General features: G+C 46.0%; 1 protein-coding gene and 1 non-coding gene across 2 annotated transcripts; one reads left to right on the top strand and one right to left on the bottom strand.

Moving 5' to 3' along the window:
* Window positions 1–2,583: 2,583 nt before the first annotated feature.
* On the bottom strand, window positions 2,584–14,042 carry TBPL2 (TATA-box binding protein like 2). The gene is made up of 7 exons (XM_069856907.1): window positions 13,992–14,042; window positions 9,532–9,938; window positions 8,354–8,441; window positions 7,612–7,703; window positions 6,566–6,733; window positions 4,772–4,866; window positions 2,584–2,733 (listed from the first exon to the last, which is right to left on the bottom strand). The coding sequence occupies exons 1-7, from the start codon at window positions 14,040–14,042 to the stop codon at window positions 2,654–2,656; spliced, it is 981 nt and encodes a 326-aa protein (XP_069713008.1). The 3' UTR covers window positions 2,584–2,653.
* Window positions 13,593–13,664, top strand: TRNAG-UCC (transfer RNA glycine (anticodon UCC)). The gene has a single exon. It is a non-coding gene; the product is annotated as a tRNA-Gly (tRNA).
* Window positions 14,043–15,091: the final 1,049 nt, after the last annotated feature.

Raw genomic sequence — 15,091 nt, 5'->3', positions numbered from 1 at the left:
TGCCCCTAGACTTGGTATTGCTGAGGTCACACCTAGAATGCTGTGATTTTTTGGGCCCCTCATGACAAGAAAGACCTTGAGGGTCTGGAGGACATCCAGAGAAGGGAATAGAGCTGGTTAGGGGGCTGGAGAACAAGGGTTACGAGATGTGGCTGAGGCACCAGGGGTTGTTCAGCCTGGAGAAAAGGAGACTGAGGGGAGACCTCATCACTGCCTACAACTGCCTGAAAGGAGGTCATAGCAGGGTGGGTGTTGGTCTCCCAAGTAAGAAGGGATAGGATAAGAGGAAATGGCCTCAAATCATGCCAAGGGAGCTTTATACTGGGTATTAGGAAAAGTTTCTTCCCCAAAAGGGTTGTCAGGCCCTGGCAGAGGCTGCCCAGGGAGGTAGTTGAGTCCCCACCCCTGAAGGGGTTTAAAAGACAAGCAGAGGAGGTGCTCGGGGATCTGGTTTAGTAGTGGACAGGTACAGTTCAACTCAATGATCTCCAAGGTCTTTTCCAACCAAACAATTATATGACTCGGTGGCAGGGGCATTGGAACTGGATAGGCTTTAAGGTCCCTTCCTACCTAAACTAGTCTATCAATAAGAGTGACAATGCTGCAAGGTTTCTCACTCCAGCCTCACACGTATAAAATGGTTGCTAATATTTAAAAGCAGAGAACCAGTCGCCTGTATCAGGATGGAGTGGGAAACGCCAGACAATGAGAAGAGAGTTCACTGATCGGAGTAACATAAAACAATACCCCACTCTAAAAAAAAAAAAAAACCAAACCAAACCACCACCAAAAACCCCAAACCCCAAATGTGCAACTTTGAACAAATAATCCCCTTGTTTCCCTTTCCTAGTGTATTTAAATGCTACAAAACAAGCATGAACTGTGTAGGTAGAACAAAGACAGCTGTTTTTAAGAGAAGTTATCAGGAGTTCAGCAAAAAGGCACAGAGCCCTTTTCTTATCTTTATAGCTTTATCCACTTTCAAAGGGCATTAACTTTACTCATGAAATTACGTGGCAAGCTCTTGATGAAAATGCCATTTCTTGAAGAGGGCTCATTTTAGACAAACTTTTTCCAGCATCCCAGTAAGAACAGGTGGTTGTTTTTCACTTGCAAAAGATTATTGTAGCTCAAGTTTATCAGTTTTTACAGCTACAGCACAAATAGAAGTCCAGCCCGTAACTGTGGAAAGTCTGCAGTAATAGAAAATAAACAGAAAAGTAAGCCTCTGCTTAGAATAGATTTGGAGGTGGAAATCCAGTTTGACAAAGAAACTGATAACATAGTTAAGACCAGTTTATCATAAGGAAGTGCACGAAGTTTTCCTAACTTTTTTTTCCAAGAGAAGCAGTTATAAAAGCACTTGTGAGACACGTTTTGCAGACACAGAAGCTGAAATCACATCCCCACTGAATCCAAAACAAGCTTGTAACTGCAAAACTAGGCCCAGGAAGGCTGTGACACCTTGTTCTGTAGGGAGCTGTTGTCTGTATTTTCTATTTCCATCAAGGACAGGGTTACCTTTAAGTCATCTAACAGCAACCTCTAGTGGCTCAGGGAGTTTCCTGACAGACCTGTCCCATCTTCAGCAAGGGAGAATGGGAGGACCCAAAAATAATCCAGCAACACCAAAACCCTGACCTAGAAAAAAAACCCCACAACTTGCTTCCACAGAATCTTAGGAGGTGCTGGAACAGTCAAGGGATAATCATCAGGCTGTCCTAGTCACATCACCAGTCCGAGTGTGACACCTTCTGCAAAGGAAACCTTCAGTTCACTTGGAGATAAAACAAATCCCTTTTAGCTGCACAGTACCAAAGGCTTTGATAATGCCGTTGGCTGAACTCAGGTTAAATAACCCAGATAACCAAGCCTTGATCATCCAAGACTATTTTCCTCAAGCCCATTTTAAAGGCAGCTCCTAACCAATGTGTTTGTCTCGGCTAAGTAACAAACTCCCATTATCTGAGGGGGCTTCAGTAATATAAATAGGTACCACTTTATTAAAGTCTCATTTGGGACACAACAAATTATCTCATTTGCTTTGTTACCCCTCTGCCCACAGGCTTACTGGATGTGTTCCAGCACTGTTAGGGGCTTTCTCTGTAAAGGGAATACCAACATGCTTACACACGAGTTTGTCCAACTGGTAGGATCTGAGGGATTTGGTATGTGTTCTCTACAATCAGAACACTAAAATCTATGTGTGTTGAGTTTTGTCAGCTAGACTGTAGATAAAAATGTATTTCGAGTTCTAACATGAAAAAACAACATAGGAGCCAGGTTTCAGTACACTTAGAGCTGAGGATTTTGATAACCCTGCACTTCAAACTAGCTTTAATTCACCTGTTCAACAGGGGAAGGAGACACATGGTTCATATAACAAAACACTTTTAAGTGCCACCTTAATATGCATTCTATTAAGAGTACATCCATTTGGCAATTTTTTGACAGCTTGACAGAAGTTGTCAGAACTCAAGTGGATTACAGACAGCTAATCTGAAAGCAAAACCCCACAAACTATAGAAAGGCATCTGTAACATTCAGAATAAACTGCTTAATAATCCTTAACTGTACCATTGAGTCCAGGAATAGCCTTGCTTCTGTTCCATGCATAATAATGGAAATGCACTCAGTTGCTTTATGGGCCACATTATGATGCTTTCTTGAAACCTTTAAGAATGGGGTAGATGTTTTCAAATGCCTCATAGATTTCAGAACGCTCTTTTGCTCCTAGAAAGGCATTTGGGAAAAAAACAGGTCATGAATTAGCCAAGCATTGAGAATAACTGAATGCAACTCAAACCTAAGATTACAAACCATGAAGAAACGCAGGAGTTCAAAAGCAACTTACTGTTAGCTTATAGCAGAATTTCTATCATACTTCTGCCATCTCATGAAGAACAATTTCTACCTTGCTTTGCTTTAAGACTAGACTTGTTTGATCTGTGGAATCAAATAAGGAGTTGGCTACTCTTGACAGTTAGAAGAACCACAGTATTATCTGCATAACAGTAACAGCTCTGCCTGTTGATAAGTAAGGTGGAAAGATAGAAACAAGAAATGAAGGGTATTTATTCAGTTACTAGAAGTTGACCCACAGCTGGAGAACTCTTCTGTTCAGAGAAGCTTTTTCACTTTTCAGCTCTGATAGGGCATGTGTGATTTCAAAACTGGCCTCTTTAACGTCAGTGCAAGCAAATCTTTAATGCCAAGTCCTGTACACTGACTGTATTGCCGTAAGCAGGAACATTCCTTACCAGTGAGGCTGCTCTACATGCTAGAGTAGCAAACATTAGGTACAAGAAAACTGCATTTAAATGAACTGGCAGTTGGGTTAAGTGGTGCTCAGGGTAAGCATATAAACCTTGGACATGACTAATTCATCTGTTTTACTACAACTTTGACTTTCTAAAGGGCGATTACCTTCAAGTTACTTTGTTGATTAGGGAAGAAAGCCTCACAGCTCAGCAAATTCCATTTTGTCATTACAGATGGGAGCAGTGCTCACGGAGGATGATTTACCTTGGTTCCTCTGGGCCTGCTACATGCTTTAGAGGGTGCTGCAATTAGCAAGCCCAAAACCACAAGTGTCAGTGGAGCAGAACTGAGCAGTATGATTTTACTGGACCTAAGAAGGTAGAGGAAGTATTTAAGCTTGGTTCCAGGTCCCCTACTCTTCAGTTAGCTGAGCTCATTCATGAGTTACAATTATGAGAATCCCTGCCTAAGGCAGGAGCTTCTCTTTTGTCTTTCCAATACCTCAGAGCTGTGTTGTGAATATACAGATAGAGTTCAGGTCCTCTGGGAACAAGTACACTTTACCTTTCAGTTCCTCTGAATGAAGGTATTTACATGAATCATAGAATAACCAGGTTGGAAGAGACCCACCGGATCATCACATCCAACCATTCCTATCAAACACTAACCCATGTCCCTTAGCACCTCGTCCACCTGTCCCTTAAACCCCTCCAGGGAAGGTGACTCAACCACATCCCTGGGCAGCCTGTCCCAGTGCCCAATGACCCTTTCTGTGAAAACCTTTTTCCTAATGCCCAGCCTAAACTTCCCCTGGTGAAGCTTGAGGCCATTCCCTCTCGTCCTGTCCCCTGTCACTTGGGAGAAGAGCCCAGCTACCTTCTCTCCACAACCTCCTTTCAGGTAGCTGTAGAGAGCAATGAGGTCTCCCCTCAGCCTCCTCTTCTCCAGGCTAAACATTGGGAACACGCACTCAGGAATTCAATGCTTTTGACGTGGGATCTGAGGTACAGTTATCTACTGAGCAAAATTACTCAGCAAGACTTTTGCCTCATGAGGGTTTTGCCAAACAGTCTGGAACAAGTTCTTACATCTCCACCCTTTCCTCTAATAATCCCTGCTAAATGTTGTCAGCAAAGTGCTTTAAGAAGTTTGCTTCCTGTCCAAGCAATTTTAACTTATCACAATAAGCAATTGAATAACTGAGAGTTACTAGCGTGGCAGCATCCTGTTGGGATTCTGAACACTGACACGTGGCATTATGCCCTGAATTAAATACTCAGTTTTAACAACATGGAAATCTGAGATGCTATAAGAAGCAATACAAGATTCTAGTGCATCAATACAGATATTGTTACCTGCAGAAAATGCAGATGCGCAGCAGCAGGCATTAAAAGGATTCCTGAGTGGCTTTACTGTGGCAAGATACTAATGTAGCTAACGTTCAGTTTAAAAGCATTCTCAGAATACATGGAAGCACTTGATTGCAGATAGATGGAGGGAGACCACTTACCAGTCAGTACAACTTTTCCAGACACAAAGATAAGCAGCACTATCCGTGGTTTGACCATCCTATAAATAAGGCCAGGAAACAGTTCAGGTTCATAGCTGTTTCAAAGCAAACACGTAAGATTAGTAAAATGCAAATACTGTCTCAGTGTTTTATGCATGAAGTCCTCTCTAATTGTACTAACAGAGTAATTAAACCCAAATATGTTAGCTAGCTACTGGAACTGAGGCATGGTGTGAATTTTGGGGTTGCTATTTGCAGGGACAGGAGTTGGACTCGATAATCCTTGTGGATCCCTTCCAATTCAGGTGATTTTATGATACCCAGAGAAAGGCAGGTTTTGCACATCTTCAAGAGAAACCTTTAGTCCCAGCTGGGCCTGGTAGGAGTTTGTGCTTATTTGACTTCTGAGCGTGAATTTTCCATAGCATTGAAACCATTATTGTAATCTTCAAACAGCTCTCAAATCCTACTTAGTCTGAAAAACACCCTTATCAGGAAGCATCTTGTGCAACTAACAAAAGATGACAGCCAAGTGAATATATAATATATATTTAATCCCCAAATTAAATGCAAAATATTAAACGAAGTGCCAATAAAAGACAAGTAAATTTTGATTTTGTCAGTGCCAAAATCTTCATCCTTTCCTCAGCGATGGCAATAACTAGTTCTGAACAAGCCCACCTTGAAGGCACAGCATGGCCATCACTCAACTACATGTTTACTTTAAACTGATGGCTAATAGACATATAGACAGAAAGAACTGAGGCAATATCCCAGAAACACTATATTTTTCAGTTCTGTATTTTGCAGCTGCAGACTGGCTTCATGCCTGAAGGTCAGAGCCTTTATCCTTGCAGACAGGCATCAGGTTTGACTGGAGTTAAGACCCGCTTAGTATTAAAGGTTCACAACTGAGCAAGGGCATAGTCCAGGTTCAAGTAGCTTAAGAGCTGCTCCGATTAAACCCGAGTGGTTATTTTCATATTAACGTGGTCTGCAGTGAAGAAAAACACCCACTAAGGCTTGATATTGCACTTGGCAAGAACTGAAAGGGCAGTCACCAACACTGCTCAGGCTAATGAAGGTCTCTGGGGCACATTGTTGATATGCAGCAACATGGAAGTTACATCAACGTTCACAAAAAAACCTTGTGCAAAGGAGTATCTTCATTAACCAGCTGAGAAAAGAAGCACTGCCAGCAGGTTGAGGGAGGTCATTCTGCTCCTCTACTCTGCTCTGGTAAAACATGACCTGGAATAACGCATCCAGCTCTTCAGCCCTCAGCACAGGAAAGATATGGACCTCTTGGAGCAGGTCATGGAATGGTTCAGGTTGGAAAGGACCTTAAAGACCATCCAGTTCCAACCCCTCTGCCATGGGCAGGGACACCTCCCACTGGATCAGGGCCCAGAGGAGGCCACTAAAATGGTCAAAGGCCCAGAACACCTCCCCTGCAAGGACAGGCTAAGCGAGTTGGGGTTGTTCAGCTTGGAGAAGAGAAGACTCCAAGGAATTATGCCAGACTGCTGTACATCACTTAGCAATTAAGCAGAGGGCTCTTTTGGCCTGTGCCCCACTCAGAACAGGAGTTATTGCAGAACATCTATCTATCTTTACTGCAACGTGATGTCTACAGCCACTTCCTCCTTGCTGAACCAGCGAGCCTGATATTCAGTATTGGGTTAATTATTACTGTCTTGCCAGGCTTGCACAGCCTCAGAATCTGAGCCCGTCTGCTGCATACAAGGACGCTGTGCCAAGTTGCATGAGGTTGCAACTGTGACTTCCACATACCTGCTGAACTGCTGGTGAGTGAGAACCAAGCCTTCCAGCCGGATGGGGAACCTCACATCACAGCTCCCAACCATATTCTGTATCTTGAAGTCCAGGAACTTGGCAGGGAACCCAAGCTTCTGCACTACGCGGGCGTATTTCCTGGCTGCGAGCCGTGATTGCTCTTCACTGAGGGAAGAGCAGAAGGGGAAAGCAGCTTTGATTAGTCCTTTTTTTAACTCCTTTCAAGATGCAAGTTGGTTTAGAGCCACCACCATGCTAATCTGCTCCAGAAAAATATACGCTACTGCTCAAACCAGAAAGTTTCTATCCCCAGAGCCGCTTTAGTGAGTTGAAAGGGAAAAGGCACTTTGTGGTTCACTTCCCTGCAGTCTGTTTGAGCACGCTGGAGCACATTGCATCACCCAGGAGTTCCCCTCTTTGGAGGTTTCTTTCTCGCTTCCTTACAACAGCTTCTCAGAGCTGATCCAAGAAGCAGACGGCAGACGCTGGTACCATCACCCTGCTAGTTTGGGATGGTGGAAGAGGTTGGAGAAGAGGTCTCTACTTATAAGTTTGTGCATTCTCTCATTGACAGTTTAAGGCTATAAAAGCCAAGGCAGCTGATGAACTTGAGAAAACAAGCTTCCAAGTACAGAAATCATTGCTTTTCTCCAACTCCCATATTCTAGAGGCAGATGTGTTGACTACTGAACACAGACACTAAAGAGAGGCTTGACAGATGCAAGTTATGTCCTAACTCACTTGAAAGTCAACGAGAAGTGCAAATAACCCCTTAACAAGCCCTGGGCATTTTAGCAGCTTTCTGCTAATGTCGGCTCAGCTCAATCTATATTCAGGGACAGAAGCCTGCAGTTCAGTAATTACTAGGACTCCATCATGAGGAAAGCTAGACATTTTTCAATACCAGTGCTTCATTTTTTCCTTACAATTATGACAGCCCTTTGCTAGATAATTTAAACGTGGGCTTCTGACATTTTTTGCCAGAATACAAGCATAGCTGCAAGATCCAGACCTTTAGAAGGAAGGAAAAGCAAAACAAATACCTTTTTGCTCCCGTGCAGACCATTTTTCCTGAACTGAAGATGAGGGCTGTTGTTCGTGGCTCCCTGATTCTCATGATCACAGCAGCAAACCTCTACAAATTCAAAGGAAGATGTTGCAGTCCTGCTGAGGGATCTCAGCAGTACCATTTCACTGTTCATTCTTTCACAAACTGTCACTTTCAAAGCTCAATACAGCATATATTTCCTTTGTGTAAGTGTAATTCCTTTCGTGTAATTTCCAACTCTGAAGTTACTTTCCACTCCACTAGGGCCAGGAGGCTTAAAACTACAATCACAGGACCTAGTCCTGTAGATTTTGTTAACCAGCCTGGAGTCACTTATGGAATCCCAGACTATTCCCAGTAAACTTCTTCAATCCAGGCCACTTGCTGCAATTATCATGGAATATCAGTCCTTTTTAATTCAGACAAGAGTTTTACCCCCTACAGCGAAGGCTGCTTGAGCCCTTTCAGCTGGAGGTAGCTGGCTACCGGTGCGAGAGGTCATCTCCTTTATTCAACAGCTTGATAACATCTCATTCCTATGGTTTTATTCAAAGAAAAAAAAAATCTCTGTATTTCTTTAAATTTAACAGGTCCAAGGTGCACAACTTTGCTTTCTAATAGCACTAGCATGGCCCATAAGGGAAAAAGGGACAAAGCCAACTGTGAATCTGTGTGTTAGAACCCAGCAGCACCAAGAAAGGGGAGTTCAGGTGAAGCTTCGTATCCAGAATATTTACCTTTGGGTTATACTCTGCATTTCTGGCGTGCAGCGCTATGTTCTTCAGGTCTAGTTTACAAGCCAAGTTTACAGTCGACACTATATTCCTGAAGAACAAGAGAGGAATTCTCTTATTGCAAAAAGCAAGTCGCTGCAGAGCCAACCTCCGGCTGAACATGAAGTCGCACTCCAATTAATAACGGGCATCGACTCATTTCTTGCCTACCTCTTTCCCAGTCTAGCGTGAAGCTACTTTTGGCAAAGCTGAAATAATTCAATGCCAGAGTTAGTTTCTAACAGGAGGAGATAATGAGGTATGAAGCGATTAGTCCCCAAATACTAAGTTTGTGTGTCTTCCAGTAACTACATCACTGAAGTGCTTACAGCTTTGAATTGAACCGTTACCGAGTGCTTACAGAGTTACTACAGCACTCGGAGTGGGTCAGGGCACGTTGGTCTCTACAGGCATGAATTACCCCATAGTTCCTCTGGCCTAGGGAGGACAGGATCTTATATCAAGGCCAGAGGTCCCCGCACTTCTTTTCATGCCGCTTTCACTTGCTCAGACTGTTTCTACACTCAGAAAAGCAAAGCATCATCTTCAAACCCCTGGAGTCCGCTCTCAGCACTAACGTTCTCTGTGCTAGAAAAAAATCCTCCTTCAAGTATCTTTGTCTTTTCATCCTGCAGACTGAAGTCAGCAGTGGTACATACTACATACAAATAATTTCTACCAAGCACTTCTCCCTGTGAGGCTTCATCTCCTGTCTCCTTAAAGAGTCTTTTCCCCCTTAACAAGCCAGAGGTGTTTCAGATACTCGCTCATCCAGCATGTTTATCAAATCCACTCTCCCCTGTTCCTCTAAGCTGTGTATTGTTCCGTGCCACTTCCATTTTTGTATCGCATGGATCAGTACAGCATCCAGGTCCCTTCCAATATTGTCAGCTCATTTGCTCCAGTTCTCCGAAAGGAGGAATAGCTGCCCCTCTGTTATTTTTTTATTGGCTTATTTAAGGCCAAACAGCGCTCACAACATTTCTTAAAAGTGAGGAGTCACAGCACTAACTCACAGTTTAAGCAAAACTAGGACTATTACATATTTTGGTAGGAATGGTTGGACTCGATGATCCAGTGGGTCTCTTCCAACCTGGTTATTCTATGATTCTATATGCTACGTAGATAATACATTAACTTACTGTAACTGAGGGACTATGCCAGAGCTTTCTGATGCTGGTGTCACTGGGGTCACAGGAGTCATTGGTGTCAGGGGAGGACACACCTCAGGTGCTCCAGGGGATGGCTGGGTTTTGTCTGGATAGGACAAGCTGCTTTCATCCATGAAGACACCACTGTCTTCGTTTCTTGATATCGACCCATCAAGCTCATTCTGCGTTTTGTGACCATCTTCAGATACTTTTTGCTCTCTGTTATCTTGGGTAACATCTGGAAGAAAGCTGAGGTCGACAGAGGAGAAGTCTGTAGGAAGCTCCTTGGGCTGGTTGAAGTGAGGACCATACAATGCATCTTCAGTTGCTTGAATCGGAAGGTCTACATCGTACGGGCTTATGGAAGTAAACAGCTGAGGACTAGTCGAGAGGTCATCCTTGAATTGGGAAAAAATGTCATTAAGGATATTGTAATTCAAGCATTTACTTTGACCAAAAGGCTAAATCTATTCAGTGAGGAAACTTCAATCCTTTTTTTCTGTATATGTATTATACTAAAGAATAGGCTTAACATTCCAAAGTGTGTAATTTGTTGGTCTATCAGTATATAAAAATCTACACAGCTCCTATAACAGGGGAGGTGCTTTTTCCCACCACACTTCAAAGGCAGCCTAAAGTAATTGCTCATGAGCTTTCCCAAAGAAGACAGCTAACATTCCCTGGCTGGCTTCAACTCCTATTCTGTATATAACTATTTCTTCTCCCTGCTGCCAGGGCACCGTGTCAGTGTGGTGTTGGATTTGCGCAACAGAGGGCAGCAGCTCACAGATTCAGAAGCAGCGTTTTCTTTCAGCTGCTGGAGGTCACCAGACTGATTTAAGCGAGAGACAGTCAGCAAAGCCAGCATTCTTTCCTGGCAGGAAACACATCTGCAAGCAAGTTCTTGCATACCAATCATGGAATGGTTTGGGTTGGAAGGGACCTGAAAGCCCAGCCAGTCCCACCCCTGCCACGGGCAGGGACACCTCCCGCTGGATCAGGGGCTCCAAGCCCCATCCAACCTGGCCTTGGACACCTCCAGGGATGGGGCAGCCACCCCTGCTCTGGGCAACCTGGGCCAGGGCCTCCCCACCCTCACAGGAGAACATTTCCTCCTGATACCTAATCTAAATCTGCCCTCTCTCAGCTTCAAAGCATTTCCCTTCATCCTATCCCCACCCCTCCCCAGCTTTCCTGGAGCCCCTCTCAGCACTGGAAGCTGCTCTAAGGTCTCCTCGGAGCCTTCTCTTCTCCAGGCTGAACAACCCCAACTCTCTCAGCCCATCCTTTTACAGGAGGTTCTCCAGCCCTCAGATTGTCTCTATGGCCTCCTCTGGACTTGCTTTAACAGATCTATGTCCTTCCTACACTGAGGACTCCAGAACTGAAGGCAGGACTCCAGGTGAGGTCTCACCAGAGCAGAGGGGGGAGAGTCTCCACCCTGCTGGCCACACTTTTCACGCAGCCCAGGACACATGTGGCTTTCTGGGCTGGAAAAGCACAGTGTCCTCCTTTATCAGCTATTTATTATTAGAAAGTATTTAAGAGGCATCATAATATTGAAGAGGCAAGAGTTTAGGAAAGGATTTAATCCCTCTTCCATTAAGTCATAAGCCTGTAGATAGTGGAAAGCTTCTTCCAAGAAGGTGGTTTCTGCCAACACACATAACAGGTGACAGCTTGGACAAGATGATCCATACGTGAGGTTTTGTGTTCATTTTTGGGGCCTGAAGGCCAAAAGGGCTTGAGAAGTCCAAGCACAAATCAGAAGAGGGAAGAACACGCAAGACCAAAGCTCTCAAGTTGGCAGCAAGTGCCTGGGCTGCAGTGGGAGCCGCGTTTCCAGATCAGTGCTTTTCAGCCCTGAGCCAGTGCTGCTCTATGTTCTGTGCTAATCGGCTCACTTAGCAACACAACCGTGCACACGGGGAGTTCTCTGCTCCTCCTTTGCCGTATATTTGCCTGTAGACACTTGGAAAAGTCTCACTAAGTGACAAATCTTCCCAGAGGACCCTTAGCAGCTTGAGCGTAGATGTGATTATGTCCAGCTCCAAGAGCATCATGAAGACCTCAGTTGAAAACTGCTTCTAGGAGTGGCTTCTACATGCAGAGCCCCATAAGATCAGTTAACAGTGCAAGCGAGCAAGACAAGGTGCTCCTTAACCCCTTGGCTCCTTAGAAAACAGGATCCAAGAGCACTATCTGAGAATTAAGAAGCCAGATACGTTAACAGTCACAAATAACAATAAACTAAAATACACCTGTTTTAAATGGGTATTTTCCAAATTAGCAACAGGGGAAGCAAGGTACAGTCCCTGCAAGACCTCCAGTGGACTAAAGCTTAGCCATAGAGGAGCTAATTAGGAAAGCTTTGTATGAACTGTGCTGCAGACAATACAAAAAAAGCCTCAGCACTGCAAGCCGGTAGGACTACTCACATAAACTAAGAGGCATCAGAGAATGCAGTAAATTTAACAGTCAGAAAACCCCTAGAGTTTCTGGCATGGCTTAAAGAAGCAGCGGTGCAGAAGTGACTGGTGCAGGGGGCTGGAAGTACTAAACAGCCGTAAAACAAGTAGCAGAAAGGAAATTGCATGGAGGAGGTAGAAACAGGAGGCAAATCTCCCTTTCTCATCAGGTTTCCATCTAACTGGTCTGGGAAAGGCCACACAGGGTTATGCGCTGGGGAGAATTGCCTTTGTGATTGCAGATGCTCAGGAAAGGACTGCAAAAGGAGGCACAAGACCACATTTATGCCGGGCTGGCTGCCAGGGGTTATTGCCACGGACTCTCGGCTAATTGACTTCACTGAAGGCCCCATCAAGCTTTGGGCATCTCCCAGTGGCTCCAGGAAGGAGATTTCACACATAGACCCTGCCCGAAATCACCAGGTTTGGGGCAGCTTGAGTGGAAAAGGCCATTTTCACTCCCAGTGCCGGAACCCCTGCAAGTCAGGGGCACGTAAATCAAACCCAGCTGCCTTAAGCAACACACATGGATTTCCTCCCCGCTTTCTGCAGTGATATCCCGCACATCTGTTGTTATCAAGTATTCCAGCAAGTTGGAAACACAAAAAGCTCAGTAGCATTTGGAAAACTCTTGTTACGCCTCACCACATTCTGCACTTTATAGGGCCATATTCAGAGGGCTTTCCCCGCTGCCACAAGGTGGTCTCTGGATTTAAATAGCCAGGGCTAAACTCATTTTCTGAGCTGAAAAGTCATTTACAACAAGGATGGTGGGATGGTTTGGGTTAGAAGGGACCTCAAAGCCCATCCAGTTCCACCCCTGCCATGGGCAGGGACACCTCCCACTGGATCAGGGGCTCCAAGCCCCATCCAGCCTGGCCTTGAACCCCTCCAGGGATGGGGCAGCCACCCCTGCTCTGGGCAACCTGGGCCAGGGCCTCCCCACCCTCACAGGAAAACATTTCTTTCTAAGATCTCATCTCAATCTCCCCTCTTGCAGCTTAAAACTGTTCCCCCTCATCCTCTCCCTGCCCTCCCTGATTAAGAGCCCCTCCGCAGCTTTCCTGGAGCCCCTTTCAGTACTGGAAGCTGCTCTAAGGTCTCCCTGGAGCCTTCTCTTCTCCAGGCTGAACAACCCCAACTCTCTCATGCTCACAGAAAGAAGTTGCATTCCCTGGGTGAAGGTGATGCTCAGCTGCAGAGTCCAGCCCTCCCACAGTTCCTCACCCTGCTGCATCTGCAGCCACCTAACACCAGGAGGCTATTCCAAATGCCAAAAAAAAAAAAAGAGACATTTTTGCACGTATTTACCAACCAGCACAAAAAGACATGAGCCCCCTGCACCCCAGCAGCCAGGCTGCCCCTCACAAACAGCTCCATGGCAAGAGTTTAAATGCAGCAGCATCTCTTCAGCAGCAGAGGACAACCTTCCCCAGCAGAGCGCCCTGCTGGGGCTTCTCCATGCCCTCAGCAGCCACTATAAACTATTTTTCCCCCTCTGAAGGCTGGAAGGAAAACAGCAGGAGGAGGGTTTGGGCTGGAATAATGCACTTGGATTGCGGGTGGAAAAATCGACTTAAGCAGGCGTTGGTGGTATAGTGGTGAGCATAGCTGCCTTCCAAGCAGTTGACCCGGGTTCGATTCCCGGCCAACGCAGCTTAGCTTTTCTTTTTTTTTGTTTTTTTTTAATTCTCCTCTGTTTCCCTTTTATGTGTCCAACACAGCCTTCCAGGTTCTTCCCCCGTGCTCTTCTACCTGCCCACCACAGCCTTCCAGGTTCTACAACCCCTTCCCTTTTAGCTGCCTGTCACAGCTCTCCAGGTTCTTCCCTCCCCCTTCCCTTTTACCTGCCCACCACAGCTCCCCAGGTTCTACCTGCCCTTCCCTTTTACCTGCCCACCACAGCCTTCCAGGTACTACCTACCCCTTCCCTTTTACCTGCCCACCACAGCCTTCCAGGTTCTACCTGCCCTTCCCCTTTACCTGCCCACCACAGCTCTCCAGGTACTGCTCCAGAGGTGATGCATCATCCATGGGCACAGCCACCATCCCAAACCCCTCAGACCCCATCCCAGGCTCTGCTTTAATGCCAAAGGTGGCACCATGGGCAGGTGCCCCTCATTGGGGAATGAGGCCAGAGCAGCTGGGGTGTGTTTAAAGCCAAAAGCACAGCTGTGAGTGATACCTGCCATCAAACAGAGCCTTTCACCTGCCCTTGGGGTTTGCTCCGTCCTGTGGAAGAGCTGGAGAAATCAGTGAATTCCTTTGGGCTTTACTTGACAAGCATAACCTGGAGCATCTCCGAGCCCCTTCTAAACTGCAGGGCTGGGGATCAGTCGTAGAATGGTTTGGGTTAGAAGGGACCTCAAAGCCCATCCAGTCCCACCCCTGCCCTGGGCAGGGACACCTCCCACTGGATCAGGGGCTCCAAGCCCCATCCAGCCTGGCCTTGAACCCCTCCAGGGATGGGGCAGCCACCCCTGCTCTGGGCAGCCTGGGCCAGGGCCTCCCCACCCTCAGTGTAAAATATTTCTTCCTAACATCTAGCCTAAACTTTTCTTTTGGTTTAAAACCATCGCCCTTTGTCCTATTGCTACAGGCCCTGCTAAAACATTTTTTCCCCGATTTTCTTCTCAGTCCCCTTCAACTATTGAAAGGCTCCTGTAAGGTCTCCTTGGAGCCTTCTCCAAGCTGAATAGCCCCAACTCTCTAAGCCTCTCTTCCCAGGGGAGGTGTTCCAGGCTTTTGATCATTTTTGGGGCCTCCTTCGGACTCCTCTCATTGGGAAGTCAGAGCTGTGACTTAGACCTTGAAGACACTGCCTCACCTCTAACTCCTCCTACCTTTTCACCAGCAAGTGTGATGTGCCCTTAATTTCTCCCACCTGCCTCATCGAACACGATGAGACACATCTGGTCCTTTGGGAGGAGCTCCAGCCCAACACCATAAACCTCAAACGCGAGGCACTGCACTGAAATGGCCTGTTCTCAGCTGGGATAATGCTGTTCATGGGGAGGAAGCCATTTCTCCGTATGTTTAATGCTGTTCTCCCCTGGGGAGGTTCTCCCCACTGTTTCTGCCCC

This window comes from Phaenicophaeus curvirostris, chromosome 5 (genome assembly GCF_032191515.1).
Source record: "Phaenicophaeus curvirostris isolate KB17595 chromosome 5, BPBGC_Pcur_1.0, whole genome shotgun sequence".
In the NCBI taxonomy this organism is placed as follows: Eukaryota; Metazoa; Chordata; class Aves; order Cuculiformes; family Cuculidae; genus Phaenicophaeus; species Phaenicophaeus curvirostris.
This window is presented reverse-complemented; position numbering and strand designations above follow the sequence as displayed.

Bases quoted from the DNA above. Each gene is read 5' to 3' on its own strand.
- TBPL2 (XM_069856907.1), bottom strand. From the start codon at position 14,042: ATGGATGATGCATCACCTCTGGAGCAGTACCTGGAGAGCTGTGGTGGG. The intron at 7,704-8,353 runs GTAAATATTCTG...TTGAATTTGTAG, and splicing joins ATGCAGAGTATAACCCAAAG to AGGTTTGCTGCTGTGATCAT. The intron at 2,734-4,771 runs GTAAGTGGTCTC...ATGCCTTTCTAG, and splicing joins TGGAAAAGTTGTACTGACTG to GAGCAAAAGAGCGTTCTGAA.